The sequence below is a fragment of the Blastomyces gilchristii genome (genome assembly GCF_000003855.2).
Source record: "Blastomyces gilchristii SLH14081 genomic scaffold supercont1.13, whole genome shotgun sequence".
NCBI classification, from domain to species: domain Eukaryota; kingdom Fungi; phylum Ascomycota; class Eurotiomycetes; order Onygenales; family Ajellomycetaceae; genus Blastomyces; species Blastomyces gilchristii.
Window position 1 is genome coordinate 317,762 of NW_003101670.1, and position 26,830 is coordinate 344,591.

Sequence of the window (26,830 nt, forward strand, 5' to 3'; positions counted from 1 at the left end):
GCCTAGGCATGTCTGGATACGTGTCGCTTAAAAATTCCAAACAGACCATCTGCTGATAATGACGAGAATCCTGCTGCGCTATATTTATATCCTCGCTCGCCCATATAAAGGAGGAGTAGGTACTCTGTACTGTACACCATCCAATCGCTTTCATTTTCCATTATTATTCAGTCTTCTCACTGCCATTATTTTTTATTCTCTCAAATCGCGCAGATGATCAATCAATCCACTCTTCCTCCCTCCCCACGCCTTCCCCCCTCCTCCCCCCCCACAAAAAAAAGTCACGATTTAAATGCACGCATGCGGAAATATTCGAGAAACAGAGCATAGAAGTTTGCCTCACCTTTCTCTTAGCTGTAATCCATAGCTCTACGGCATACCACGTAAAAAATTCTGTCTGATCAGCCGAAACCGAAACCCCAACCTCTCAGTTACATGGATAGCTTACATTGTGGCCTCTCCCCTCCTTCATCATCAACATCCGCAACGACAAAAAATGAACGTTCATCCAACAAAAGGTTCGGGGCGAGGGGCAAATAATAATAATAATAACTAATATCCTTGCCCTCCCAACCAATGGACTTCAATAATGTGTCCGACCCCCCACGGTTCCGCACCTCGGCCACACCCCTGGTGAATCCCGGAACTCGAGAAAGGATCATGGCTAGGTAGGTAGGGTTGCCCTTTTTTTTTTTACACTCCGGACTTAAATGGATGACATGGGTACGGGGTACAGGCAGTTACCTAATATATTATTTCCGTCGGAGAATTCATGCGCCTAGCTCGTGTATGTTTTAAAGAGGGAGGAAGAACGGAAGAAACAGAATGGATGGCATCGGTCCACGCTGAATTAGAGCTGCCATATTTATGTATAGTTAGTTAGTTAGTCAACCTTCTCTCAAGCGCGAAGGAGTGTGTGCCATTATTCTTCTTCGTATTATTATGATTGGCGGCTCTTTCTACCCGCAGGTTAGCCAGCTACATACGGAGTAAGTACAGAGTTATATAAGGTTACGGATCCGACGGGAGTATGAATGATAGGATAGCCTTGGTTATCACGATTAAGGTTGCGTTCTAGCCGCCAGTTCCATCCCCCCATCCCCCGCTGGCCCACCCCGATTGGGCCCGGGAAGTCAGTGTGAAACATGTCACATGTTCATCCAGGCGGAGTAAAACTATATTTTCATTTCAGCTCAGTTGGTTGTTCTTGATGAATTCCGCTGTTGTTCTTGAAATTTGGCTGGTAACGACCACCGCACAATCACAGGGAGAAAAAAAAAAAAAAAAAAAAAAAAAAAAAAAAAAAAAAAAAGAGAGAGAGAGAGAGAGAGAGAGAGAGAGAGAGAGAGAGAGCTGAACTAAACTATCCCAATGATGATTCGTGATGTTTTAACCCTCTTCTTCTTTATTTTGTATATATCAGAATGAAGCTAACCCTTTTGACTTCACTTACACAGCTTGCCATAGAAACGAAGAGGGGCCAGCCACTCTTCTTCTGACCATTTTCCTCCGACAGCAGCGGATTCCTTGAGACCAGATTGCCTGCATAAATTGAGAAGGCGACTCAGCTGCGTTGTGCATGTTGCGAAACATCATTTTCGTGTAGCCCAAGGACTAAAGGAGAGCAGCTAAAAACGTGTTAAATCTCTGATGCTCCTTGTGTTTACTTTGGTCTCTTTTTTTTTTTTTTTTTTTGTATGTGTCTCTCAGGTATCGTCTCTCAGGTATCAGATATGATGGAGTGAGAATTGTGAGAGACAGCTGAAAATATTCCAGTATAGCTGGTAATTAGTTATAGGGGCAAGAGTATGTCCTGAAAAGCTGAAGAGGATATAGCTGTGAAGCTGTGAAAATCATTTTTCATGATAGTTAGTGTACAGAGTATAAATGTTTCAAGAGCAGATAGAGAGAGCAACCAGAGTTGACTATTGGCCCGGAACAAGTACTCTACAGGTATCTTTGAGCTGGGAAACAATGGGAACACAAGCAGGCGACTGCTCAGCTGTGACCCAGTAGTGACTTCTAAGGCCTTTGTTTTGGGGGAGAAAAGCTTGGCACGCTGCTGGACCCAACCAACGCCGACTCAGCTTCACACTTCCACTCCCAGACTGCAAGCTCTCACACATACACACACATATACATATACACACATATACACATTCTCTCTCTCTCTCTCTCTCTCTCTCTCTTCACTAGCCATACTATTCTTGTCGTATTCTGTATCTTACCCTCGCTTGGCTATCTTGGTTTTGTCCTCGCCTGCGTATCCTTATTCCCCCAACCATGTCCAGCCCGAAAGATGAGGGGTCTGGAGTCCCCGCTAGCAGTCGAGGGTCCTGGTCCTCCTTTTTAAAGGTGAGAAAATATATATATATATATATATTTTTTATCTTTATTCATTCCCCAACTACCTCTTTGATGAAATAGCTCTTTTCCAATCTACCAAACCCGTGTGTTCTAGTCAATCGCTTCTTTTAACGGCGACCTCTCCTCCCTGACCGCGCCCCCTTTCATCCTCTCCTCCACCTCCCTCGTCGAATACTCCGCGTACTGGGCCGAACATCCAAAGATCTTTATTGCCCCGGCCAAAGAACCCGATCCCGAAAAGCGGGCACTTCTGGTGTTAAAATGGTTCCTTAGCACCCTCCATCAGCAATATTGCACCCGCAGCGAGAAGTTGGGCAGCGAAAAGAAGCCGCTGAACCCGTTCTTGGGCGAGCTCTTTCTAGGCCGCTGGCAGGATGATGGCGATGTGGGAGAGACACGGCTTGTTAGCGAGCAAGTAAGGTTCGTAATTTATGTAGATGTTTATTTTTTACTTTATTTTTTATATCTATGGTGTGCCAGCAAGTTTGGAGGTATTCTGGACAGCTTGAAAACTCACTCCGTCTTGTAGCCATCACCCGCCGGTAACGGGTTATGAAATTGAGAATGAGAAGCATGGTGTGCAGGTAAGCTATCATCACACCACTTGATAAGCTTGAGATAAGAGCATTTCTAACACTGGGACTTCTTTTTGCTTTCCCCGACGTTCAGCTCCAAGGATACAACGCCCAAAAAGCTTCCTTCTCGAGCACTATAAACGTGAAGCAAATAGGTCATGCCATATACTCCCTTACCCCGCAACCCACCGCAGACAACCCGTCCCCAAAACGAGAAACATATCTCATAACCCTCCCTTCACTACACATCGAATCCCTAATCTACGGAACCCCCTTCGTTGAGCTCAACAGATACACTCAGATAGTCAGCTCAACCGGCTACGTCTCCAAGATCGAATACTCTGGCAAAGGCTGGTTGAGCGGCAAAAAGAACTCCTTCAGCGCCATCGTATACCACGAGAACGATGGAGAGAAGAAACCCCTTTACACAGCCGAAGGCCAATGGTCCAACACCTTCGTCATCAAAGCCGTCAAGGGCAAAAAGCAAGAAATCATAGACAAATACTGCGCCAAGACAGAAAAGACTACCCCACTCACCCTCGCCCCGCTGGAAGAACAAGACCTGTACGAATCACGGCGGGCGTGGAAGGACGTCGCCGCCGCCATTGCCCGGGGGGATATGGACGCCACCTCCGTCGCGAAATCAAAGATCGAGGTCGCCCAGCGCCAGCTGCGCAAGCTCGAGCGCGAAGAGGGCCGCGAGTGGGAAAGACGGTTCTTCAAGTGCATCGAGCCCAGTGAGGACGATGAGGAGTTCCTCAAGTTGGCAGAGAAGCTGGGCTGGGCGGATTCGAAGGGGAATAATAATGCCGGCCTCGAGTGTGATAAGACGGGTGGTGTGTGGAGGTTTGTGCCTGAGGCGGCCAAGGGGGCGGTCCCGCCGTACCATAAGGATGGGGGACGGGGCCTGGGGTTGGTGGCGGATGATGCCGCTGCGGAGGGGGTTGAGGAGGTAGAGGTGAAGGAAGGTGATTGAGAAGTGAAAAACGAAGGGGGCCATATTATTATTATTGTTTAATCTGGGTCCCCTTTTGGTTTTCTCTTAGTTCTCGCTTGCGCCGTTCCTCTTATCCTGCCGTCCCCCCTTCTTTTTCTCTTCTCTTCTTTTTCTATACCTCCGTTTTCAATTCTGGATCTCTATTCCAATGAACCCAAAACAACACCCGGCCGCCTTAATTCATTTCCCTTTCTCACTCTTCTACATAAAATAATCTTCTTGGCATGGTTGAAATCCTCCAGATGGCGATTTTCTTTTCTTTTTTTTTTTTAACCTCTCCGCTATTCCCAATCATCCGATTCCAGAGCCCCGTTTTTGCATTTGCATTTGTTTGCATGGAGGGTTTTCCATTTTAATTTATATATGGTTTAATTTATGTCCGTTCCCTTTCTCGTTCATACATATATATTCCCCCTCCTCCCCTCCCCCCACCACCCCCCCCTGTTTTAGACAGACCGAAGAGCGAAGAGACTGGTGATTCAGATATTTATTTTGCATACCACACGATTGGGAGTGGTTAGGGAAAGTTGTTTTACAGAACTAGAAGTTTTATTATAGATCACATACACATACATACATGCATACATACATATATATATATATTCTTATTTTCGACTATATTACTTCTTTAAACCGGTGATGGATGGAGGTGGGGGCAGGGAGGAAACTTATTATCTGTAGAGAATGACCCCTTAGCTCTGAAAGAAAATGTTAAATTAGGGAAGGAGAGAGAGGGGATAAAAAAAAAAGACCCATCAACTATACCATAGCCAAAACAAAGAGTATGTGTATATATTAATATTTATATATTGACAGGATGGAAATGGAGTGACTGTGTGCATGTATAGAGCGTGAGGAATGATTCCCAAGGGGAGAGGAGAAAGGATGTGAAAACAAAATTAAGATAATCATAAAATGATAAGAAGAAACAAGGACCAAACACAACAGAATCATGACAGGGGGAATAAATAGCACAAAGTAAACGCCACGCTTCGCACCCATTAATTGCATAAAATCACAATCAAAATCAGCTGAAAAGCCGTCAAACAATTCCTCCTCATAGTCGCTGATAATGGCTGTCTGGGTGATACGGAGAGCCGGTCGAAGCACTTCCCTGATGAGAATCCCTTAAACCATCCTGCATGCGCAACCCCTCCGTTTCCAAATCACTTCCCGACTCCACATCACCGACACCATGGCTGCGCTTTCTCCACGAGCGCTTCGGCCGGTTCGCGGCGGCGGCGGCGGCAGCCTTCTTACTATCCTTCTTATCCTGCTTCCTCTGCTTCTTCTCCTCCTTCATCTTCTTCTTATCCTTCTTCGGGAACTCGCTCTCAGGCCCCACGAGCACCATGCCCGGGTGCACGACGTTGAACAGCACGAAGCCGAAAATCATGGGCACGGCTTCGAGGCAGTAAAAGGCTACTTCGCTGGTGGCGAGGCCGTTTTCCACGCCGCTGGAGTACTCAACTAGGCGGTAGATAATGCGGATGGTGATTAGGATAAGGCCGGCGTAGAGGCTATAGAGCAGGCGGCGCCAGGGGAGGAGGTTGGGTTGGTATCGTTCCATTTGGTTCATTAGGTATTGGAAGCGGCCGGCGAGGAGGAAGAATGTGATGATGAAGAGCTCTTGGAGGCCGATGCCGCCCATGTCTGTACATGTTTTTTTGCATGATGGGTTACTAGGGTGATTGGATTGATTGCAGAAGGGGTAGAGGGGCTGGTAAATGTGAAATGGCGCGTAATTTTGTTTCCAATAAAGAAGAGAAAGGAGATGGTAAAAAGGTATCACATACAGACATTGATGCCAATTTTGACCATTTTCGGATCATCGGATGACATCAAGCTGGAAGATGACGCTTGCACAAGCATGGAAAACACATCCAGCAGCACAAACACGAGTGTAATCCGCTGCGCAGTGATGCCAAAGATCTTCTTCTCCGGGATGAAGAAATAGATCATCCGCCCCATAACCATAAAGACAAAGGCATTAAGCCAGACGGGTGCGAGAATGATCAATAGTTGTTGTGGGATGAAGTGCCATAACCCCTCTATCCTCTTCGCGGACTCTATGCGGAATGCGAAACCGCCGGTTTCCCATAGGGCAGCCATTACTATCACCCAAGAAAATCTCTAGGTAAAAAGCGGGAAATGTAATCTTAGTCTATATTTATCTGTTGTGTTTTCCCTACAAGGTATGCAAGGGCGGCCAAAGAAAAAAATGAGGTACGGTGTGCGGCGTACCTTTCGGAATGTAAACCATTGAAACATATGAGCGAGCGAGGTCACGGCGAACAGCGAGGTAAACAGGATAGCAGCCTCAATGGAGGGGCAGTATAACCAGCCAACATTATCCGAGTTTCTGTCAAAATCGCAGCGGCTCATGTTTGCTTGCTCCATCGCAGGCGGGCCTGGGGGAGAACTAGGATAAGAAAGGAGAGCAGAGCAAAAGAAAGGGCAAGAAGAGAATAAGCCTGACCCTGATTCTATTAAAAATGAATAAAAGAAAGAGAGAAATGCGGAATTAATTGAATAATTGATCCTTTTGTGCAGTCAAGTAGCTTGAGAAATCGGGGCATCAATGGAGACTTAAATAAATCATATAGACCTCTCAGCTTTTCTCTCTCGCAACAGATAGCTTGAAATCCATATTTCCTTTTGGGATAAGTCTTCCTTTGGGGACGTGTAATGCATTCTTGTTGCAAATGCTAAATTTAGACAATAGCAGAAGGGAACTAGGGCTTTGCTTCGTCAAGTCCATAATAATCGAAAGAAGAACGAAGCAATTCGAAACTTGCCGGGTATCAACACAAAAATGTTATTTTCTCCCTAATACTCCGCGGGCGATAGAAGAGCAGTGGAGACCGTAAGAGGGATAGTATTCGTAAGTGCATGCTTGTATTCGCTGCTCCTGCTGCTGACCCCCTGCTGCAAGCGCTGTTGGTGCTTATTCATCACGTTCTTTCCCATATTTCTGCCTTTTTTGGTACCCAGCTCGTATGAGGTACGTTATTGTAACCTCGTTTAACGCGTGGTCACTTGCTTGTAATAACTCTGCATGTAAGGTAAGCCATGCAAAGACTGACTCGCTTGTTATTCTTCTTGGGGAAAAGGAGCCAGCGCAAAAAGAAATTCCCTGGCGGCCGCCGCCAGGCAACGATATTTATTTAGCCCCTTTCTTGGTTGGAAACCTTAACTCTGAGCAGGGGCCAGAAAACTTCAGGAATTGCTTCCGTACCTAACTTCGCACGCCTCTCTTGTCTGGTTTATGGAGCGTGTTGGCAGCAGGTATGGTATCGTGACATTGTAACGGGGGAACAAGGGACCGGTGAGGGAGAAAGAGGGCCCTTCTTCCTAGGGAGAGGAGCGCAAACGGTAAAGATCTATCTACCTGGACTTCCATGTAGACCCCACCCCGTTGGACACCGAATCTAAATGAAATAGTGTTAGCTAAGCAAATGAGATCTGAGATCTTGAGATTGCTCCTGGTCAGTCAAGTATTACGACAGCTCATCAGCCCTATACACGCCAACGAGTCACCTTTCCATTAGTTTGTTTGCCGTTGTCGCACTGCTAGTCGTATAATGACGTTGCCCATGGCGGTGGATTTTAAGCGAGGTGTAGTTAAAAATCCAGCAGGAACGTTTTGCTAGCTCTTTTCGGAAATTGATCTGCAGTCCGGGCGGCGGCTCTGTGCTACTATATATAGCTGCTAGATACGCGCTGCACCTGCATACTTTGCATGTAGGACATTCATACATTCATTGCAGCAGTTCACCAAAGCTTATTATTACATATGTGTTGGAAGAATTCAAGAGAGGGACGCCTTGCAAGACGCAGGGAGACGTAGGCTCCTGCTAACTTCTAATTTAATTGAGGCACAGGTATATCTGGTTGACTCGTCGCAACTCAAATCGCTTCTTTTTGCCGTCACATAGCAAGCTCCCAGTGGGATAAAACACCAAATGGCCAGTGCCAAGGAAGCGAACATTTGAGAGGAAAGAAGTATCAAACCCAAATTCCAAATTCTTTTTCACTTTCATGTTTCCAACAGAAGGTGAAAAGAAGGTGAAAGAGAAAAAAGGAAAAAGAAAGCCTAAGGGAGAATCGAGAGAAATAGAAACTTTCTGTTTTTTGTCTGCATGCCTGTCATGTCATTCCATTTAATCAACTGAAGCTGTAGCTTTTGAAAATAACAAAAAAAAGCCAGTCCAGTCTCCCGAAGACGAAGAACTAATATAATTGGTACAAGAAAGGTTTGTTGTGTTTGTTTGGATTTGGAGGACGGAGATATGACATGAAAATGAGGAACAAACAAAAAGAAAAAAGGGAACAAAAAAAAATTGAAAATTGAAAAATGAATATGATAGGAGAGGAACAGCCAATAAAAAAAAATATAAAAGCTTAAAGAGGACGTATCAGAACGATTTTTTTGGGAGACAATGGTCATTCGCAAAAATAATATACCCTGGTGCTAAACAATCAATAAATCAATAAATCAATAACAAAATCAAGATACTGGAAGGAGACGTCATTACGGGACAAAACGAAAGAGTAAGCTCCCATGCATGAAAGAGAGCACACATGGAGGGCTGAGAGAACCCTCACGAACCACTGCATCCCAGGGGCGTGCTTCACCCAGCCAAGCGTTTCCTAGCTCATTTAGTATGTTTTGCGCCTTAATGGCCATAGTTGCCGCCCCATCCTCCACCGCGACCGGTATTCCCGTAGTAGTTGCCGCTAAACCCTGCTCCGTAGTTGCCATATCCGCTGGCTTGGTGATGGGTTGCATTGGCTCCAGCCTGGTGATGCGCTCCAAGGCTTCCTAGTCCACCGTATTGTGGGTTAAGAGGATACGCTCCGAATCCCTGCTGGTTTGGTTGACCCTGCGCAGGAGGTAGGCCAGTCTGACCAGCCTGGGGTTGACCTGGACCACTGTTGGTTGCGGAGCCAGGACGGTTCGCTTGAGCCAAAGAAGGGCTTGGTCCGCCGGCCTTGGGCGCTTCGAATCCCTTTGCCGATTCCTCTGCGCTCACTGGCTGCTGCTGAGCAATGGGTTGGCTTTGGACAAATCCAGATTGTGTCCGGCCAAAAACGTCTGGGATGCCGCCAAAGGCCGTGTGGCCCGAGCTTTGGGCCTCTGAGGGCTGGGCGGAGCCAGCACGGCCATATCCGGCTTCACGTCCAGGAACACCTTGATTAAATGTAGCAGCTGTAGCAGGCGTAGAGGCATGATCATAAGAGAATCCATGTTGAGGTTGCGCGTACATTCCACCCTTGCCACCGTAGGGTGCAGCAGCATACTGGTTACCATAACTAAATTGGTTGTTGTGAAGGTAGTGTTCTTCGTATCTTCTTGCGTCATCGTACATAGGGCGATTTCTTCCATACTGATGTTGGTTCATTTGATTCATGTATGTATTCGCATAATGGGGGTTAGAGTAATAGGGATAGCCGTAGTTGTAGGCGCCGTGGGCACCCTGCCCCTGAGGGACGTGTTGAGTCGGCTGAGCAGTTTGGCCAGGCAGCGTGGGGTTAGGTGTATTTTGACCACTGCTGGGAGCTTCCACGTGGGTGAAGCGGCTTGGTGGTTGAGTGGCAGCGGCCTGAGGCTGTACATCTGCACCGCTGACATTAAATCCGCTTCCAGCCCTTTGCTGTGTCGCAACGCCGTCCTGAGACTGGCCGTACGAGCCATAATAGTAAGGGTTCCGTGTTTGATCCCCTCCATAAATTGCGGAATAATCTGCAGCCGTGGTGACGGTGGGTTGAGATGGGATGGGAGTTTGGTTGGAGAAGGGTTCTTGCGTTTGTTGCTGCGACTGATCAGCTTGTTGGCTGAAAGGGTCGAACGGCTTCTGTGCTTCGGTATATCGCCCAAAGTCGTTAAATGAAGCATCTGCAGCAGTCGCTGAAGGGGCAGGAGGGAGGCCAGGAGCAGGGCGCGGAAGGGCAATAGCGTCTGTTGGGGGCTGAGCTGGCGCCTGAGCTTGAGTGGAAGGGGGGAGGGATGCGCGGGGAGCAACGGGTGAGTGTTGCGGAGGTTGAGGACGAGTCTCTGGTTGTTCTCTCTCTTCATCAATGTCGAGATCCTCGACTGGCCCGTTCAACCCCATGCTGCCGAACTGGACAGCAGCACGATCAACGGCATGGTTTCCAGGCATAACGACTGCCTCCTGCTGTTCCATAACACGGCGCTGCAAGGTTGCCGCACGTCCAGGCCCAGCTGTAGCTTTGTATGCAGTAGCAGCATAGCCTGAGATTGGTCTGGTTTGCGATGCACTGACACCGGAACTGCTGGTTTGATCGGGGGTGCTTGTTGCTACTGTGCTCGCTGGCGTCGTGCTAGCCTGTGGGTGCGATACATCCGGAACTCGTTCAAGGTTTGTCTGAGTCAACTCATCCTTTGGAATCACTGGAACATGTGCTGGTTGTACGGGAGGCGCGGCTACCGGCTCCGCAGCTGGGGGAGCTGTTGCTTGAGGGGCGACTTCTGGTACTTCTGAAGGTTGCTCGGACGGTTTCTTGATGTTGGATGGTTCTTCAGGTTTCGGCGCGGCCGCCGGAGGAGGAGCTTTTTTCTGGGGTGGTAGTGGAGCTGGTTGAGAAAACAAACTTGCCCAGCCTTTCTTCGAACCTTCCGGGATCAGGCTACTCTTTTGTGGAGCTTGTTCTTGGGGCTCGTTCGCGACAGCGGTAATACCTGGTTCTTTGGAAGCCACAGTGTCTGCAGCTGCAGGCTCTTCCGGTTTTCCCCATGCCTCAGTAGGCACAGCAGCAGGTTCCAGCTCTTCTGTTACTGGTATCGCAGGCTTTTCAGTACGAGTCCCATTTACGTGTGCGCCGGCTCTACCACCACGCCCTCCGCGGCCACGGTCACCTCGAGCACGTCCGCGAATGTCAAAACCTCCACGGCCACGGCCTCCACGGTTTGGTGGTGATGTTGTAGAGTCTGCCTGCGAGAGAGGGTCTTTCGCCTTGGCGCGGGATCGATCGGTGTGTTTCTTTTTGACCTCACCCCACTGCGAAACATTACCTAAACGAAGAATATTGGTCAGTATTAGTATAGGTAAAGAGTCAATGTGGTAGCTTGCTGCAGTATATCATGGAATAGAACAAACGAACCCTCAGTGATGCGCTCAATCGCAATCTCGAGATCCCCATCAGCATCTTCTAGGGCAAAAACAAGATCCTCATCGGTCCAGTCCGCAAAAAGCTCTTTTATGGTAGAAAGGTTGTTGGCATGCTTTCTCTTCAGTTGGCCAATTTCTCCTTCATCTTCATAAGATGGTTCAGGCATATTTTCCGAGTCTGCTTTGGTGGACTTGCTGGGTCGTCCGCCTCTCGAGCTGTAACCGCCTCTGCCACCACGAGCTGACCCCCGACCACGCGAGCCGGATGGCCTGAATTGAACTTCAGACATGACTGTGAGAGATTATAATAAGGAGAAAGCCAGGAAAAAAGCAAGGAGGAAGAAGGCAAGTGTGCCAGGAGAGGGTAGAGTAGAAGAGCGAGTAGATTGACGAGCTCAAGAAGGGAGAAGGGCAAGCTGGCGACGAGGCCAAGATGGGAGGCAAAAAAGGCAAAAGAAAACACCAAGAGGACAAGGCACGGTCTCTTTGAAGAGATCAAGCCCAGGAGAGACAGCAGAGAGGTGGTATGATGGAGGAGTCGGGGGCAGGTCTTGATGGCACAAAATGGATGGTTGGGAGGCAAAGGATGTGTCGCGTTTCTTTCTTTCTTTCTTTCTTGGCTTCTGCGGCTCATTCGCCCAGTTCTGTCCCGATTGGGAATATTTTACGCGAGCCGGCGCTACGTCGGGCGACTACCGCCAGCACCACCACCTCCCTCACTCCTGCTACTACTCCAGGCACAGGAACAACTTCAACTCCAACTGCAACGACCATTAACTATTGTATATATACCTATCTAGAGGCATTCTTTCAACAGCCACAGCCAGGGCTACCTCCCAACTTAAGGAAATTGGCCCTTTTCGCGTGCGCTCTCGGTTGCATTCGCCCGTCGACTTGTTACTAGCTAACTTTGGCCTCACTCCTTGGTTGACCACCAATCTTCCTCTGGGTGACCGATCTGGGTTTGCCCCCTCGCCTATTGTTGCTACGACAGCACGCTAGAGAGGAGGGAATACGGCCAACCATCCGTCCGTGGTGAATGGGAGAACTGGTAACTCTCTACTACTGCTCAATTACCACCGGCTGGGGGGAGCGCATTGAGGGGGAATGGAAGCTACTAGAGCGCATTGTTTGAGGTCACTCTCAAAACAATGTCCCCGGTTCGGCCGTTCTACGCGAGAATCTCGCCGTCTTTCATCCTTTCTCAATGGCCACGAGCCAGCTAAACCGATAGGCCGATCAGCACAGTCATCGACACCCAATCGTCTCCCGAAGAATCCCAACGGACCGAGTACCTCAAGCAAGGATACCGACGAACACTTGAGTTCCATCCTCGACCACCCTCTTTTCCGAATAGTCCCAGCTAAGCCATTGCCCCGGAGAGATCGAAATGACAGTAACGCTCAAGGTGCACCCAATGTGAGGAAGAAATTAGCGGAGGATCCTCTTGGACTGCTAGACGAACTGATAGCATCCGGACGAGCTGATCATAATGCCCTACACTGTTGTCTGCGGGCGCATGGGCTCCCATCTCCGCCTTCGAAGCCGCCCAATGCCATCGGGCCTTCTAGTGTGGGCTCGAGAATCGTTGCATGGTATTCTGCCACAGACATCGAGTCAAGAATGCTCTTTTTCGGTAGCCGGCCCACTATGGGTGTAGTCATGCCATACATGGTTGTTGACCGACTTCAAAACACAGTTATCGAGTGGGTGAAGATGGTATCTAACGGCCCTTCTAGTGGCGGGCTTACAAACTCTCTCCTGCCCACGCAGCGCCTTTGCCTGATGAACATGTTACGTGAATTCGTTACCGCTGAGATAAAGTATGGTGAAGGGATTCAATCCTCTTTGAGGTACTATATCCGCCTTTGCAGAATATTACCTCCTGGCGACAAGTTCATTGGTTCGAAGCACGATCCCTTCCGTGCCTCATTGCGTACCACAGGATCTGAATTGGCTTCGTGGATTTCAACCCATTGCAGAAGCCCCGAAGTCCAGGAGATTCCTGTCGCTCTGTTCGATGAATTCCGTATGCTCTCTGATCAGTTATCCAGTAGCAGGTACTTCTGGGGAGCGTGTTTACCCTTGTACCACCCGACCAATCCGGATGTTAACCCAGCTTTAACTTATATGAAGCACAGGCCCGCGAGCCGCGGCATACGAATCCAACCAACCATGCGGAAACACTTGTTACGATTATCATTGGACGCGGCACAGCTGTGCCTTGAACAGAAATTGTACTCAGAAGCGTCTTGGCTGCTGAGCCATGCTAAACAATTTATCGCAGGCGAAGAAGAACCTACTTCCGAACAATCCTCAGAAAGGTCCAACCCACAAACGACCCTTGGATCTAGTCCATTATTGGGTGGGATCTGTCTGGAATGAGCTATGGCAACATTGGTTGTATGAAATTTTTCTGTCCCTTCTATACTATACGTGCATGGGAGGAGTTTTGCAATTGGAAAGTAACGCTGAGAAATCGGCCACTCGCAACTCATAATTTTTATTGGAGCATCTCCTTTTCGCCTCTGTCTGCAAAGCACGATTCTAGTAGGAAGATGGGAACAAGGCCGGGTTCCAAACTATGTCTTGACTACAGGCCCATTTCGAAAGACACTGCGTAAAGATAAAAACTTACCTCCCTTTCTCCACTGTCGAGGTCCAGCTTTCTATGGCGGGTTAGACAACCCATTAGTGTCTAGCAAACAACGCGGAGACGTTTGGGCAAATGGATGATTACAACCCAAATTGCGACCTCGACCACCACCATACTTTACGGATGGAGCTACCTCACTATACCAGAAGCAGTTGTCAGGGATATAGGTATTACGGAGACACCAGCAACTAGCAAACCATCCCGCGCCTGCCCGTCAATCATTTGACCAACCATCAAACTGGAGAACTATAAAATATATCGCCTATTTCAAGCGCGATACTGACTTCCTAAATGAAGTGACAGCCGGCCGATAAGTCAGGTGATAGCCGACTATTTTCAAGGGTGGGAGATGGCGTCGCAAACCTCACCGTGGTTCCTATCCAAAGTCATAACCAGCAAGTCAAATGAACATGACTGCTTCACTAGACGACCACAAGCCTGGACGGAATAGCGCTAACTGCAAGAAAGCATTTCAGGCCAACCTCTCACTCCTTGTGCAGACATCTCCTGCATAAGTACCTGCATTTTGACCCTCTTTCTACAAATAGTCCCACATGTTGTTTATTTGCCTTACCAGTAGTATTGGGTGTATGTAACATATTGGTATATTCGCGATAGCCCTCCCATTTATTTTCTGAGGCTATCTATCAAGTATGTTAGAGATGTTTTAATCAAGGGAGATTTTTTTTTGTGACATCTATCCTCTTGCAGAATCGACTAACAGATAGGTTGGTAAGTGCTCATTCTCCCCTCCAGGGAGCCCCTGGCTGCAAGCTCTTCATTGTTCCAAGAAGCCTGTAGGGATTGAATGCTGCTGTTTAGATGCATACAAGAGAAAGGGGCAACGCCAGATAGAGATATTGTATATCTAGCTAGCTCCTGAGGATGGGCATTGTAGGAACGTTTATCTGAGCTTTGGTTTATTTAACTGAATAAATTTTTATCCTCATCTTTCGCCTATGCAGTAGTTAACTTACTATGCGTTCATATTTATTTACCCCATTCGTGAATTCAAATTGAGCCATATCCCGGACATCACAGCGGAAGAATCTAAGCTTTTGCCAAGCCAATGCGCTTGGTTTGAAAGGTTCTAGGCCTAGTTAATTAGGGCTAATTCGCCTCCAGCTACTGTCTCAGGGTTGATAATCATCTATATACCTTTCTTTCCCCATCTGAAATCTTTCAGAAAAGGAAGGTCCCTTCGATAAAGTTCTAGTAAGTATGTCATCAGGTATATTTTATGGCAAGTTTCTAAGTAAAAGACACTGGGTAACAGTAAGTAGGGAAACTTGGGCGAGGTCTGCCTCGAACGGAGTCGAGTGGCTCACGGAAGAAGTAATAAGGGGCCTCATCCCCATCCACGCTTGACAGCAGAGATGCAACATGTCCCAGGGGAATATCACCGTAGCGAAAGACAGGAGGGGGACTTGGAGCATCGATGTATTCACTATCAGCTCCATTTTCCAGCAATGGGTATACCATCTCTTCATCGCTACTCCTTGAAGCCCATGTCAGCGGTGCCCACCCATGCTGGTCTCGGGCATTCACGTCGCATTTCCCTGTTTCAAGCAGCAGTTCCGCGACAAGCGTGTGGCCATGCATTGCAGCAGCTGACAACGGTGTCGAGCCGTCAAAAAGCAAAAAGCGATCCGTACTCCCGCCATTAACAACGAACTGGCCCACATCAGGTGCTCGCCCGGCTGAGAGTAACAATCCCACCATGTGACATATCCGCCGTAGGCAGCCCAGAAAAGCGGCTGCCAAAGACTAGAATATCCTGGCCATCTTCGGGCTTGCTCGGCTAGCAAGAACTCGACTAAGAACTCGACCACCCCGGTATGGCCCTCTCTTGACGCCTCTATAAGCGGCCGCCAACTAGAGCTGAAACAGGCATGCTCCTGATGAACTGTCTTCTGAAGGAAGAGCTTCACCATTTCTTCATTTCCTCGCGATGCCGCTAAATTTAGCGGTGTCATTCGTCCATCTGAGACCGCGTGTAATGTCTGAGCTGTATCTCCCTCTAGCAGTATGCGTACAATTGAGGTATGTTCGTTTGCCAGGGCGAACAATAATGGAGATCGGTCTGGAGGTTGCAACGCAGCCCCTTTCTTAAGGAGAATCTCTACTCCCTCTTCGTAGCCACATTCTGCGGCCAAACAGAGAGCGGTCCTACCATCCCGGTCGGTGGCTTCAAGTGCACCCCTACCCTTAAGTAACAGATCCACAATTGCTTCATACGCAGGCATCGGCATCCATTGTAAGGGTGGTAAATCTGGTGGCAGTAGGCGGCTGTAATAGGACCAGTGTCTTGGGCGAAACCCCGGCCGCTGATGGTCATTGTGAGCCCTCAATCGGCTCGACTTGTCATTTTGGTTTGACCATGTTCTTTCCAATACAGTTCACCGCCATCGCCAAAAATGGGTCTAGGAGTCGTAGCTCATAATAGCAAGGGTCTCCATCGCACCCAGTCTTGCACAGAGAATAATTCATCGTTGTCTATCAGAAGCTTTACTATTTCCACATGCCCGTTCTCGACTGCAAAGGAGAGAGGCGTGCGTCCTGTATTAGTTACGTCAACAAATATAGTTCCTAGAGTTCCATGCAGAAGTTTGACGATATTGGTATGTCCCTTTATTGCTGCGATGGTTAGGGGGCTCAGCCGGTACATAGCATCGGCGCAATTAGGGTCTACTCTGCGATTCTCTGCATCATTGTAGCTAAGCAACAGTCTAGCTAGTGCTTCCATCTCCTATCTGAGCGGCCCATAGCAAAGCTGCTCCAACCCCCGTTCTGGGTTATGTGATATTTGAGGAGATACGGATTTAGAATCATGTAGAGATGGCAGCCTGTCTGCGCAAATGAGTTGATGTCACATTCTGACTTTAGATGACTCGCGATTTCAAGGACGATCTCGACTGGTAGAATAGCAAGAGACATCCCGCTGCCACGAAAGTGACACACGTGCAGACTAAAACAGGCGGGCTTTCGGAAAAGGAGAAAGGGCCGGCTTTGAAAGGTACTAACTAGATTTTGACGATCAACTAGTGGAGTGTGAGCCTGTCAGGACTTGGATTAATGTAGATAGAGAGTGGCCAGCTGAAAAACAAACGAAGGGGGCGCTTTGCATGTACCTTTCCACCAATTTAGTAAGAATCTGAGCAAGGTAGAGACCTACCTATAGGTATGTACAGAGTACTCTTGTTACCGTACCTGGAGATATTTGCAGAATGCTAAAAATAGCAGTCTCATGGTTTTCTAACCGCTTTCTATTAGCTTCTTTCCGGGCAGAGTTTTGTCCCGCAAAGCAGGAACCTCCCCAGCGTCACCGCCGCACGCGATCTGGGTCGAAGAGCTGACTAGCTACTTCAAGTCACGGTTGCAACCACACATCCCATCCCAGTCAGCCTCCAACCTCATCTCCTAAACACTGCTGTGTTGCCATCATCGCCATCCTCTGCATCATCACTTTCCCACCCAGTATCCAGTTCATTTTAACCATCTCTGTCATCTGCATTCATCAAAGACGTCGTTTTGACGGAATAGCCAATCCAATCGCACAATTGCGCGCTTCCGCTCTCCGCTTAAGCGTCTCAATACGTGACAGTCGCTCAATAAATACCAACCATGGCCACTGAAACAACCAATGGAGGTATGTCTGAGACTGGTGGATAACTCTGGAGTTGCGACTCCAGTCCTGCTTATTACATTCTGCAGTTTCGCACTTTCTGCTACTTACATTTCCCCCCTATTTTCAAGCTTGTTGGATGTGCCCAGCTGAATTACTACCACGGAGCTCCCTCTCACCACATGAGTAATGTTTATTACTTTGAAAATTAACTAATCATCTTCAACCCATAGCTCCCGTAACAGGTGAAGTTCAGAAAGAAGATAATAGCAACACCGCTACCGTGGATGTTGGAAAGCCAGCCGCGCTGAATGAGGACGCGCATAAAGCGGTCAGCGCACCCCAGGCGGGAACTGCTACATCTCCTAGCGTGGATAAAGATGCTGACAGCTCTTCAAAGAGCGCGGGAGACAAGCACGAACGCGACGATGCAGCCGACAAAGCCGCCCAGGCGCCAAAAGATGAACCTGCCAACAAAAAACAGAAATCCGATACCGAACCCTTCAAGGGAACAAATGGAACCCAAGCCAACACTGCGACAAATGGCGAGAAGAAGAGGGGCCCAGGCAGACCCAAGAAGAGCGAGGGAAGCACGAAAACTGAAAAGAAAACCCCCAAGCCTCGCGCCACTGAGGGAATTGGAAGCCGAACTCGGAGTCGTGTCAAGGCATAGAAAAGATGATTGTCACGTCCTCCCTATGGGCAGTATCGCTAGAACTTCTCAGCTACTGCGGGTTTCAGTGCACGCCTTCAATTCTCATGCTCCCGAGCCCAAATCCTCGTGATCGTGTGTTTAGTTGTTTGAAGCTCTGATTCTTTCTTGCCCATGTTTTCTTCATGTGTTTTTATTTTGTTCAATCTCTCTGAATAAGGTTTCTAGTACTAGCTCAATTTCTTGTTTTTTCATGTGCCTTTTAACTTATTTTCCTTACGTGATCTCTTTCATTTTCTCTTTATCTGATTTCGGCTTGATGGACATACTAAGGCGCACTTCAGGAACTGAGGGACAGGAGGCAAATGGACAAAGGACAACGCAAGGCTTCTTGTCGTTGTGGGACAACAAACATTACAAAAATTAAATGACTGAAAAGATTGAATGTTTCGCAAGCAGAATCCTTTTCTATTATCAGTTGCACAACTCTGCATCCCGCAGACATAGCTCTGTTTGGAAGCTTTAAATATTTTCGCACAAGTAACCTACCAAACAGCTTTGTTGGAGGACCGTTCAGTATATGTAAACGATTTATGCCCTTTTCATACATACCCTGTTTTAATAGAAGTTGGAATAAGAAACGAAGCGTACTTACGCGATGAAACGAAACAGGAATGCTGCCTACTAGAGCAATGTGTTAAATATCTAGATAATATATCCACAAATTGAAAGGCATAAATCACATCTTTTACTTTGTTAGTTAAGTAGTGACAGGATTTCTCATGGCCCTGGGAAACAACCCTGAGGCGGCTACTCAACCAGAGATCATATTTGTTGATGTGCCGGTGTCAAGTGTTTCACGGCATATTTTTTACTTTACGCGGAACATATTCACGCTGATATTTCAGGGCGATATTCTGCACAACTATTGCCCTCTTCAATGTGCGTCATAAGGACAGGCGACTTGTCTCCCACGCCTCGTCGGCACTCGGGGGTTGCGTCTTCCATCAATCGCCCCACGACTTCGGCTGCGGCTGCGCTGTAACTAACCTCCACCAGCGCTGCATACTGCCGCTTGCGCCTTCACAATACCTATAAAGATTCCCTCCAATACCTCTTCAAGGCCCCCGAAAACGAAAGGCCGTTTCAGCCCACCTTCGACTAGCCCAAGTTTTGCTGCATAGCATGGACGGGTAAACCTGTCTCATGCCCGACAAACCTGCAACCGTTGCAGCCTATGCTGCTGGCGCTTCCCTAGCCGCTATTACCCTCTTCTACGTTTTCGGCCCCAACTTTACAATCGACGGCGAGGAATCGAATGGCAGCAGCAGGAAAAAGGGCATTGTCGGCCTGTTGAACCCGTCCAATGACTGCTTTATCAACTCCGTCCTCCAAGCCCTGGCCGGCCTGGGTGACCTCCGCTTATACCTGATACGAGAACTCTATCGACGTGAGCTGGAGGGCCCCGAAATATACGATGCCTTGCCGGATATCGAAAACGTCCCACGTGGAGCGACGCCTGAGAAGGTTCGCGACCTGCAGCAGGCACCCGTTACCAAAGCCCTGAAGGAGATGCTTGACAGCTTAAACGAGCGGCCTATATATAGGAAGACGATCTCCGCGCGAGGGTTTATATTGGCTTTGGAGAGGGCGTTCCGAACGCGGATCAGCCGGAATCAGCAGGACGCGCAAGAATTTTTACAAATTGTTGCAGAACGCCTCTGTGACGAATACCACGCCGGTGTTAAGGCACGGGAAAGGGCGGCTAGGTCCTCTCTCAGCGTCGATGTGGTGGGTTCGATGGTGGATGTGAAGTCTGTAATTGGATACAATGTTGGGAACAGTGACTCGGAGTTAGAGAACGGATCACCATCCACGGATGTGAAGGCGGAGACTCTGGATACCGAGTTTCCTTTCCCATTTGAAGGGATGATGGAGTCTCAAATAGAATGCCAATCGTGCCACTATAGATACAAGCCAAACCAGACCTCGTTCGTCAACCTTACACTTCAGGTGCCCCAGCAGAGCTCTACTACTCTAAGTTCGTGCTTCGACGGCCTGCTCAAAACGGAATATATCGACGACTTCCGATGCGACAACTGCGTCCTTCTGCAAGCACATCAAATGAAGAAAGCAGAAATGGAGAAGACTAAGTCGGCGCGGGAATTCAAACACCTGGACCGCGAACTTTCTCTCATCCGAGACGCCCTTGAAAGTGACCCGGAAACCGTCCCCAAGGGCGTCAGTATGCCAAATGCCCATGACGTCCCAAAGCGCAACATCGCAAGACATATGCGAATCACTTCCTTCCCCAAATTGATAGCCATACATCTATCCCGTTCAATATTCGATCAGAATAGCTCTACAAAAAACGCCGCCAAGGTGTCGTTTCCCGAACGACTGCCTATTGGCGGCATCCTCGATCAGAAGTGGTACAAGCTGCTGGGCATAGTCTGCCACAAGGGCAGCCATCACAGCGGCCATTACGAATCCTTCCGGCGCAACCATCTTTACGCGCCCTTTTCTACCCCAGACGTTTTCCGCTCTTACTCGCAAAGTCGCTCAACAAGTCAGAACCCATCGACTGCCCCGAGCCCCCAAATTCACCCGAAACAGAAGACTCCTGCCGGCCAGGATTCTGACGCTAGTCCTCTCAGCATTTCCGATAACTCTCCATCTCCATCAGCGTCTAGCGCTTCCCTTCCTATCCCTTCATTGTCCGCGTCCCCTTCCCGGCCCTCAACCGGCATAAGCGGAGGAACAGTGGGCCCTCTAGCTCCGGTGTCCCAACAATCAACTCCCCCGCTACAACAGCAACAAGAACAAGAAGAGAATCAAGACCCCTCCATATCATCACCTGCTACGCCACGATTGACTCTATCCCCCTCGTCGGATGCCGCTGCATCTACTTCCGCTAGCCTAAGGCGCCAGTCGAGCACGAAGAGTGCAAAAATTCCAGTACCGGGCGCCGGGCTCCAGTCTCGTATCCGGCGGAAAAAACGGGCGAATGACCGCTGGTGGCGGATCAGCGATGATAAGGTTAAAGAATGCAAAACTAGCGATGTGCTGGGGATGCAGAGGGAGGTTTATTTGCTTTTCTACGAAATGGAGAGGCCGGGTGATGATGAACAAGAATAGATCTTTCTACCTCAAGGCTAGGAAAACAAAATGAAAATAGAAGGGGATGAATGGTAGGGCCCCCCCCGGGGGGGGGGAGGTTGGAGAAATTTTAAAAAAATTGAACACGAAGCAAATGAGGAAATAGAGGAAACCTGCAGAGAAAAAAAATACTGAAGCATGGAGGGGAAGAAGGGAAGGGGTCTCGGATGGAATCAACAGACAATATCATCAAAGATATCAACTTATTTTCCCCTTCGGTTGGCGCGAAATGATTTGCTTTTCACTTTCACCATTCTCCCCGTTGGTGCTTTATTTTTCTTTTCTTTCTTTTTGCACTGGGTTAGAGGGAAGCAACGCTATCCCTTCGGTTATTTCCTTTATTCATTTTTATCTCATTTTTATCTCATTTTTATCTCATTTTAATGTTTAGCAAGTTATCACTAGTTAAATAGTCATCTTTTTAGCATACTGACTCATATGTATGTATCTTCAGAAGATTTTACCGCCCTTCACTCTATGTTCGAGTTATATATAAGTTACATATATTGATATATATAGAGTTTAGGCTTGAAACAGTTCTAGTTAAACTATTCACTTATACACTTTCATGTTCTTCAGAACTTTGTTCTTTCAAACATGCCTCATCATTATTACCCGGTGTAGTGGGAATGATATATAACCCGGCAGTTTTAGCCGTGGATGGTAAGCCCTACTTTCTTGAATTTCATGGCTTCTACCATGGATTAGGGTACGACGCCAAGGGGTAACATGTAGTTACTGTATATGTACATATTGTGCCTTCCTGCTCTGCTGGGCAAGAAGGGTCGGATGAGGACAGTACATCCAGGATTAGAGCGCCTGCAAACTCGTAATTTAACTTGTTCTCTAATCGCCCTGCCCCAAACGATGTGTCTGCCACTGATCACCTCGTTGCGGATGGATGTGTCGTTTGTCCTCGGCAAGAACACTTCGTGAGTCGTTCGCTACATTACGAAGTGGCCGCTAGCATGGCAAGATTGCCGCTCTCCTTGAATTTTTCGTATTCCGCGTTCCACATGAGAGATGTCCAAAAAACATCATACACAATCGTCACTAAAAATTATAGGTTGCACTCCCCTGCGAAGTATTTGCGGTATGCCTTGCCCCGCGACTTAAAAACGATTTAAACCGGGAGGCCAAAACTCTCCAGCCGTCCGGATAGATATCGATGGCAGAATTCGGCTTCGCGCTTGGTGTCACACTTCCAACGGAATGTCATAACATAGGGATATAAAGGAGCATGGATGCTCCTAGGGAATTTGTCTGAAGGGCATGCTTGATCTCAATCCTCTCTTGGATCTACAATAATACTATTGTTCGAAATTGATTGTGTTCTGTCGCTACCCGACAGACGTGGGACGCAGTAAAGTGCAGTCCACCGTGATAAATTCCAGAGCAATGGAGCTTCAGAGGGCTGAGAAGTCGCACTGGTTGTGTTTGTAAGGAGGGTTGTGATAACCAGTCAAGAAACCATTCTCGGAATTTTGGTTTCAGGCTTCCAGCAATGTTCCTAACCCTCGTCCGTCCCTGCTCTGGTCTGAGCCAAACGCTGGAAACCGGACCAGAATGGTAGTTAATAAGGGTAATGGAATGGTAATGGAATGGTAATGGAATGCACGGAGAATGAACTGGCGAGCTTGCCTTATCCACTTGCACTCACGACAGCCCAAAGCACAAATAATAAAATATCCCTACAAGGGGGAAACATAAATCGAGGTGAATGTACCCCGCAATTTGGATTCCAGCCAGTAGAAGAATATGGATGCCCGTTTATGGGGGTCAACGGAAGAACAATATGAAGAGCAGAACCCTTCTTTGACCCGTCAATCAGCTGCTGAACTGGAAGGGCTAGGTGGCTGGAGAAGGGATCCGTATGAGCCACGTTCGTGCTTTCGGGGCCAAGAGGGACATTGCCCAACAGAGCTTCAAAAATAACTGGTCTGACATACAGGCATGGTCCTGAAGGATTTGGATTATTGCAGAAACACATCTCAAGTCCTTGATTCCCTGTTAATCCGTAGACAGGGCACTGGTTGTTTTGTTTTATATCAAATGAGGAATATCACCAGATAACCAAGCGTAGTTGCTCATGTCGCAAATCAGACTCTTGCTGATAATCCGTAAGAAGGCTTGACAGTTGAGGTGAATAATTTGGATTTGCAGAAAAAACAACCTCACCTCATTATTCGTCTAAAATAGCGGCCGGATGGGATGAGCCGGATAGCGGGTAGGTATACGCTGTATATCCCTTGGTGCCACGACGAGCGCTGTCCGCCTCCGGCCCATCCATGGCCCCAAGCGTCCTATTGTCCTGCAGGCCAATTGACTTCCCTCCTCTGGAGTAAGCTGGATCCAAGCGCGACACTCCTCCTCGAATCATTGCGCACGGGGAGCCGGGATGAGGAACCATTCCAGAACGCGGACGGGGAGGAGGAAGTTCCCAGGGTGGAGGAGGAGACCTAGTCCACAGTCGCCCGTTTTAAGGCCGGTTAATTGGAACATAACATGTCTTGATCTCCGCTAGCATTCCCTTAGTTACCCTTCACAGATTCACAGAATCACCACCAAAGTCGACAATCCTCGTCGCCCACGCGGGTCATGGCGCCCGGCGGCGCGAGCAGAAGGGAAATCGAGCAACAATGGGCATTCGCCCGCAGGCTTAGAGGGCCATGATTGGTGGTTATTGACAATGATAAGTTACTGGATGCCCAGCCGGATGACCTTTAGCTCGTTTGTGACGGCGAAGGATAATATCCGCCCGGAACATCTGCCGTCCCCCTCCCCTTTTGGTTTCCCTCCTGTTTATTTATTTATGGCTGCCCTTCAAAATTCTCCTTTGTCCGTCTCGACAAGATCATCCTTCTCCCCCAATTTCAACCCCTCCAAAGGCCAGAAGCTTGACCGAAGAATTCTAGTTCTGCTATAAATAACAATACCAATATCCCAAAACCAAACAATCACCACCGCTTAGGTAGTTATCTTCCGCATTCAGTCAGGTCTCTGGAAACTTTATACCAAAGCGCATTTTCCCACCTTTACTCTTCCAGATATTTTTTCACTATGGCCAACGACGCTCATAATGCGGTGCCAAATATCGAAGCAGATGTCTGTTCCGTCTTCTTTTTACTTACCTTTGGTTTTCACCAAATACCAACCTTCGGAATTAACCTTGATATTTATGTGTAGCCTAATGACGATACCGACTCTGCATTCGAGGGCTCGTGAGTTTCCCAGTGCTTCCTCCTATTCTAGCTTGGGAACATGCTTTCTATATACTTGATCCGTAACAGGATCTAGTGAGTATTCTTGCTGATTTATGGTTCTCGGTAATATCACAGCGTGGGAAGTGCCAGTTATGCAACGACGCTTGCCTCCAGCATAAAAAACTATGTGTAAGGAATCACATTCCTATATCAATCAGCGCCTTCTTATACATATATATATATATATGTATATATTTATTCTTCTCTGAATTTGAGGAGCTCTGACAACCTGCTAGATATGCGGTACGTGGAAATGTTCTCACAGATACAACGTCTACCGAGGCCGTTGTCATTTCCAATCCTGAAGGGCCGGCTTGAGAGCTACGAATGCTGATACAACGACCGCCTACTTGCGACTTCTGGGGACTTAGAACGGAAGACGTTACAATTCGTTCCGCGCTGGGGAATATATTTTGGTGGGTCCATAATCTCCTCGCCATATGTGATTACGTTTGGAAAATCTGGGACTAACATATTCTCGCTCCTTCCCGTCAGCCAAATGATGAAGACGAGCAGGATCGCATGGACTTGGTAAGGATATCCGAAGCTTAGCCATAATCCTCTCCGACGTCATATACTATACTGGTAATTGCGCAATTACCTTTTGAAGAAATTCATCTGACCGCCCCTCGGAACACAGACCCACCACATCTACAAACTGCTCTTAGGTGGAGATATATATGTTTCCCCGATAAAAGCGAATCCACAGCGAGTTCTTGATATTGGAACAGGCACTGGTATGGCGCGGTTTCGGCCCTTTACCTATCGATATCTTGTTTGCCCTGGCCCTCTCTGACCATCCCTTCGAAACAGGAATATGGGCGATTGACTTTGCAGAGTGAGTACTGCTATCTATAATTCTGGTTTCTTTGTCTGTGAATTAGCTCTAACTTAGTGTATCAATTGCAGCGCACACCCCGAGTCGCATGTTGTGGGTAAGCATTATCGCCTATTTTAGAATGCTGCCCAAGTATTCTGAAGAATTATTATTTAATAGTCATCTTATAGGGAATGATCTGAGTCCCATCCAACCATCATGGTAAGAATTGAAACATTCTTTGACAGCACCCACGCGCACACAATCTCCTCCCCCCTCATTTCCCTTTTGTGCCCCTTTTTTGGTTGTTGGAGCAAGCAACCGACCCACCATCTTCTACCTGCAGGGTCCCCACGAACTGTGTCTTTGAGATCGACGACCTCGAGGCAACATGGCCATATACCCGACCATTCGACTTCATCCATGCGCGCGAACTAGCCGGATCAATCGGCGACTTCGACAAGCTCTTCGAGCAGGCTTACAAGAACCTGGTGCCGGGCGGATACTTTGAGATTCAATCCATCGAGCCGTGTTTCCTTAGCGATGACGGGACGCTCGAGAAAGCAAAACATGCGTTGGAATGGATGCATATGGAATACGAAGCAAGTGCCAAGTTTGGAAAGCCATTGGAGATCGTGAAGACGTTTCCGGAGAAGTTGAAGCAGGCTGGGTTCGTGGATGTTAAGACCACGCTTAAGAAGGTGAGAGATCCTATATACCTACCCGCGTCTGCCCACGGCCTCTCTCTTCCCCTCCTCTTCTTGTTATTATCTTCCCCTCGTCTCAACATAAGTTAATTAAAACCTTATCTAATGTGCGTGTTAAAAAATTTTTAAAAAATTAGCTCCCCATCGGTACCTGGCCCAAGGACAAGAAGTTGAAAGAAATCGGGCGCTTCCAGCAGCTGCAGGTATTGCAGGCGCTGGAGCCGTACTCGCTCTTCCTCTTCACGAAGATTCTGGGGTGGAGTGCCGAGGAGACCCAGGTGCTTCTCTCCGGGGTCCGCAAGGATATCAAAAACCGAGAGATCCATATGTACGGCTGGGTACATTTCACATATGGCAGGAAGCCTGAAGATGCCGCCACTTCCTAGGCATACCTAGCTACCATTCTTTTGTATGGGAAGATCCCATTCGGATACAATATTAAGTCAAGAAGTGGGGAGGTTAGACGGGGTTGTTGATGGGCAGTTTTTCGTTTTACATTGTTTTTCTTCCGTTTACAATTTTTTTAGCCATTATTCTTTACCACTACCATCATCTTTTTCTTGCATTGCACTGATGACGACCTAATCTGACGAACATATATGATATATGATATATATCGTCCCGCAAGGTTTTTTTTTTTTTTTTTTTTTTTTTTTTTTTTTTTTTTTTTAAAAAAAAAAAACCGTATGGTACTTTTCGTCACCCTTACATTTTTTTCCTTTGAGATGTCTTTTCCCCGCATTTACTGGCGATCAGTAAGTAGTTATTATTATTTTGTTTCCAAGAGGGGTGGAACAGATATACACCCTCACGAATAAAAATACCCACCAGTCACAACTGTTTGATAATAATACTATTTTATCCTGACATCTCTGAAAG

General features: G+C 47.8%; 8 protein-coding genes across 9 annotated transcripts; 5 read left to right on the top strand and 3 right to left on the bottom strand.

The window, feature by feature from the left end:
* The first annotated feature begins 1,672 nt into the window (after positions 1-1,672).
* Positions 1,673-4,414, top strand: BDBG_06255 (oxysterol binding protein). The gene is made up of 4 exons (XM_002623361.2): positions 1,673-2,355; positions 2,462-2,787; positions 2,897-2,951; positions 3,037-4,414. The coding sequence occupies exons 1-4, from the start codon at positions 2,284-2,286 to the stop codon at positions 3,916-3,918; spliced, it is 1,335 nt and encodes a 444-aa protein (XP_002623407.1). The 5' UTR covers positions 1,673-2,283; the 3' UTR covers positions 3,919-4,414.
* A 169-nt stretch (positions 4,415-4,583) lies between these two features.
* Positions 4,584-7,542, bottom strand: BDBG_06256 (RTA1 domain-containing protein). The gene is made up of 3 exons (XM_002623362.2): positions 6,184-7,542; positions 5,736-6,072; positions 4,584-5,592 (listed from the first exon to the last, which is right to left on the bottom strand). Exons 1-3 carry the CDS (start codon positions 6,337-6,339, stop codon positions 4,997-4,999), a joined length of 1,089 nt encoding a protein of 362 aa, XP_002623408.2. The 5' UTR covers positions 6,340-7,542; the 3' UTR covers positions 4,584-4,996.
* Positions 7,542-11,716, bottom strand: BDBG_06257 (rnapii degradation factor def1). The gene is made up of 2 exons (XM_002623363.2): positions 11,065-11,716; positions 7,542-10,975 (listed from the first exon to the last, which is right to left on the bottom strand). The coding sequence occupies exons 1-2, from the start codon at positions 11,360-11,362 to the stop codon at positions 8,619-8,621; spliced, it is 2,655 nt and encodes an 884-aa protein (XP_002623409.2). The 5' UTR covers positions 11,363-11,716; the 3' UTR covers positions 7,542-8,618.
* BDBG_06258 lies at positions 10,672-14,775 on the top strand. 2 transcript variants are annotated; one of them, XM_031722536.1, is made up of 2 exons: positions 10,672-10,935; positions 11,004-14,760. In XM_031722536.1, the coding sequence occupies exon 2, from the start codon at positions 12,180-12,182 to the stop codon at positions 13,455-13,457; it is 1,278 nt and encodes a 425-aa protein (XP_031579328.1). In that variant the 5' UTR covers positions 10,672-10,935; positions 11,004-12,179; the 3' UTR covers positions 13,458-14,760. The 2 variants fall into 2 exon arrangements, with proteins under 2 accessions (XP_031579328.1, XP_031579327.1); XM_031722535.1 differs by having other exon boundaries at positions 10,672-14,775.
* A 204-nt stretch (positions 14,776-14,979) lies between these two features.
* Positions 14,980-16,474, bottom strand: BDBG_06259 (ankyrin repeat protein; the record flags this gene model as incomplete). Its single annotated transcript, XM_031722537.1, has 3 exons — positions 14,980-15,338; positions 15,404-16,088; positions 16,193-16,474. 3 exons carry the CDS (start codon positions 16,472-16,474, stop codon positions 14,980-14,982), a joined length of 1,326 nt encoding a protein of 441 aa, XP_031579329.1.
* An 878-nt stretch (positions 16,475-17,352) lies between these two features.
* BDBG_06260 (uncharacterized protein) lies at positions 17,353-18,026 on the top strand (the record flags this gene model as incomplete). The annotated part of the gene is made up of 2 exons (XM_002623366.2): positions 17,353-17,377; positions 17,587-18,026. The coding sequence occupies 2 exons, from the start codon at positions 17,353-17,355 to the stop codon at positions 18,024-18,026; spliced, it is 465 nt and encodes a 154-aa protein (XP_002623412.1).
* Positions 18,027-18,751: 725 nt separating this feature from the next.
* Positions 18,752-21,745, top strand: BDBG_06261 (ubiquitin thiolesterase). The gene has a single exon (XM_002623367.2). It carries the CDS (start codon positions 19,212-19,214, stop codon positions 21,141-21,143), a length of 1,932 nt encoding a protein of 643 aa, XP_002623413.1. The 5' UTR covers positions 18,752-19,211; the 3' UTR covers positions 21,144-21,745.
* Positions 21,746-23,349: 1,604 nt separating this feature from the next.
* Positions 23,350-26,603, top strand: BDBG_06262 (TAM domain methyltransferase). Its single transcript, XM_002623368.2, has 13 exons — positions 23,350-24,135; positions 24,212-24,269; positions 24,351-24,385; positions 24,503-24,556; positions 24,664-24,670; positions 24,799-24,843; positions 24,923-24,958; positions 25,068-25,164; positions 25,241-25,265; positions 25,337-25,362; positions 25,436-25,466; positions 25,591-25,945; positions 26,089-26,603. The coding sequence occupies exons 2-13, from the start codon at positions 24,225-24,227 to the stop codon at positions 26,335-26,337; spliced, it is 1,005 nt and encodes a 334-aa protein (XP_002623414.1). The 5' UTR covers positions 23,350-24,135; positions 24,212-24,224; the 3' UTR covers positions 26,338-26,603.
* Positions 26,604-26,830: the final 227 nt, after the last annotated feature.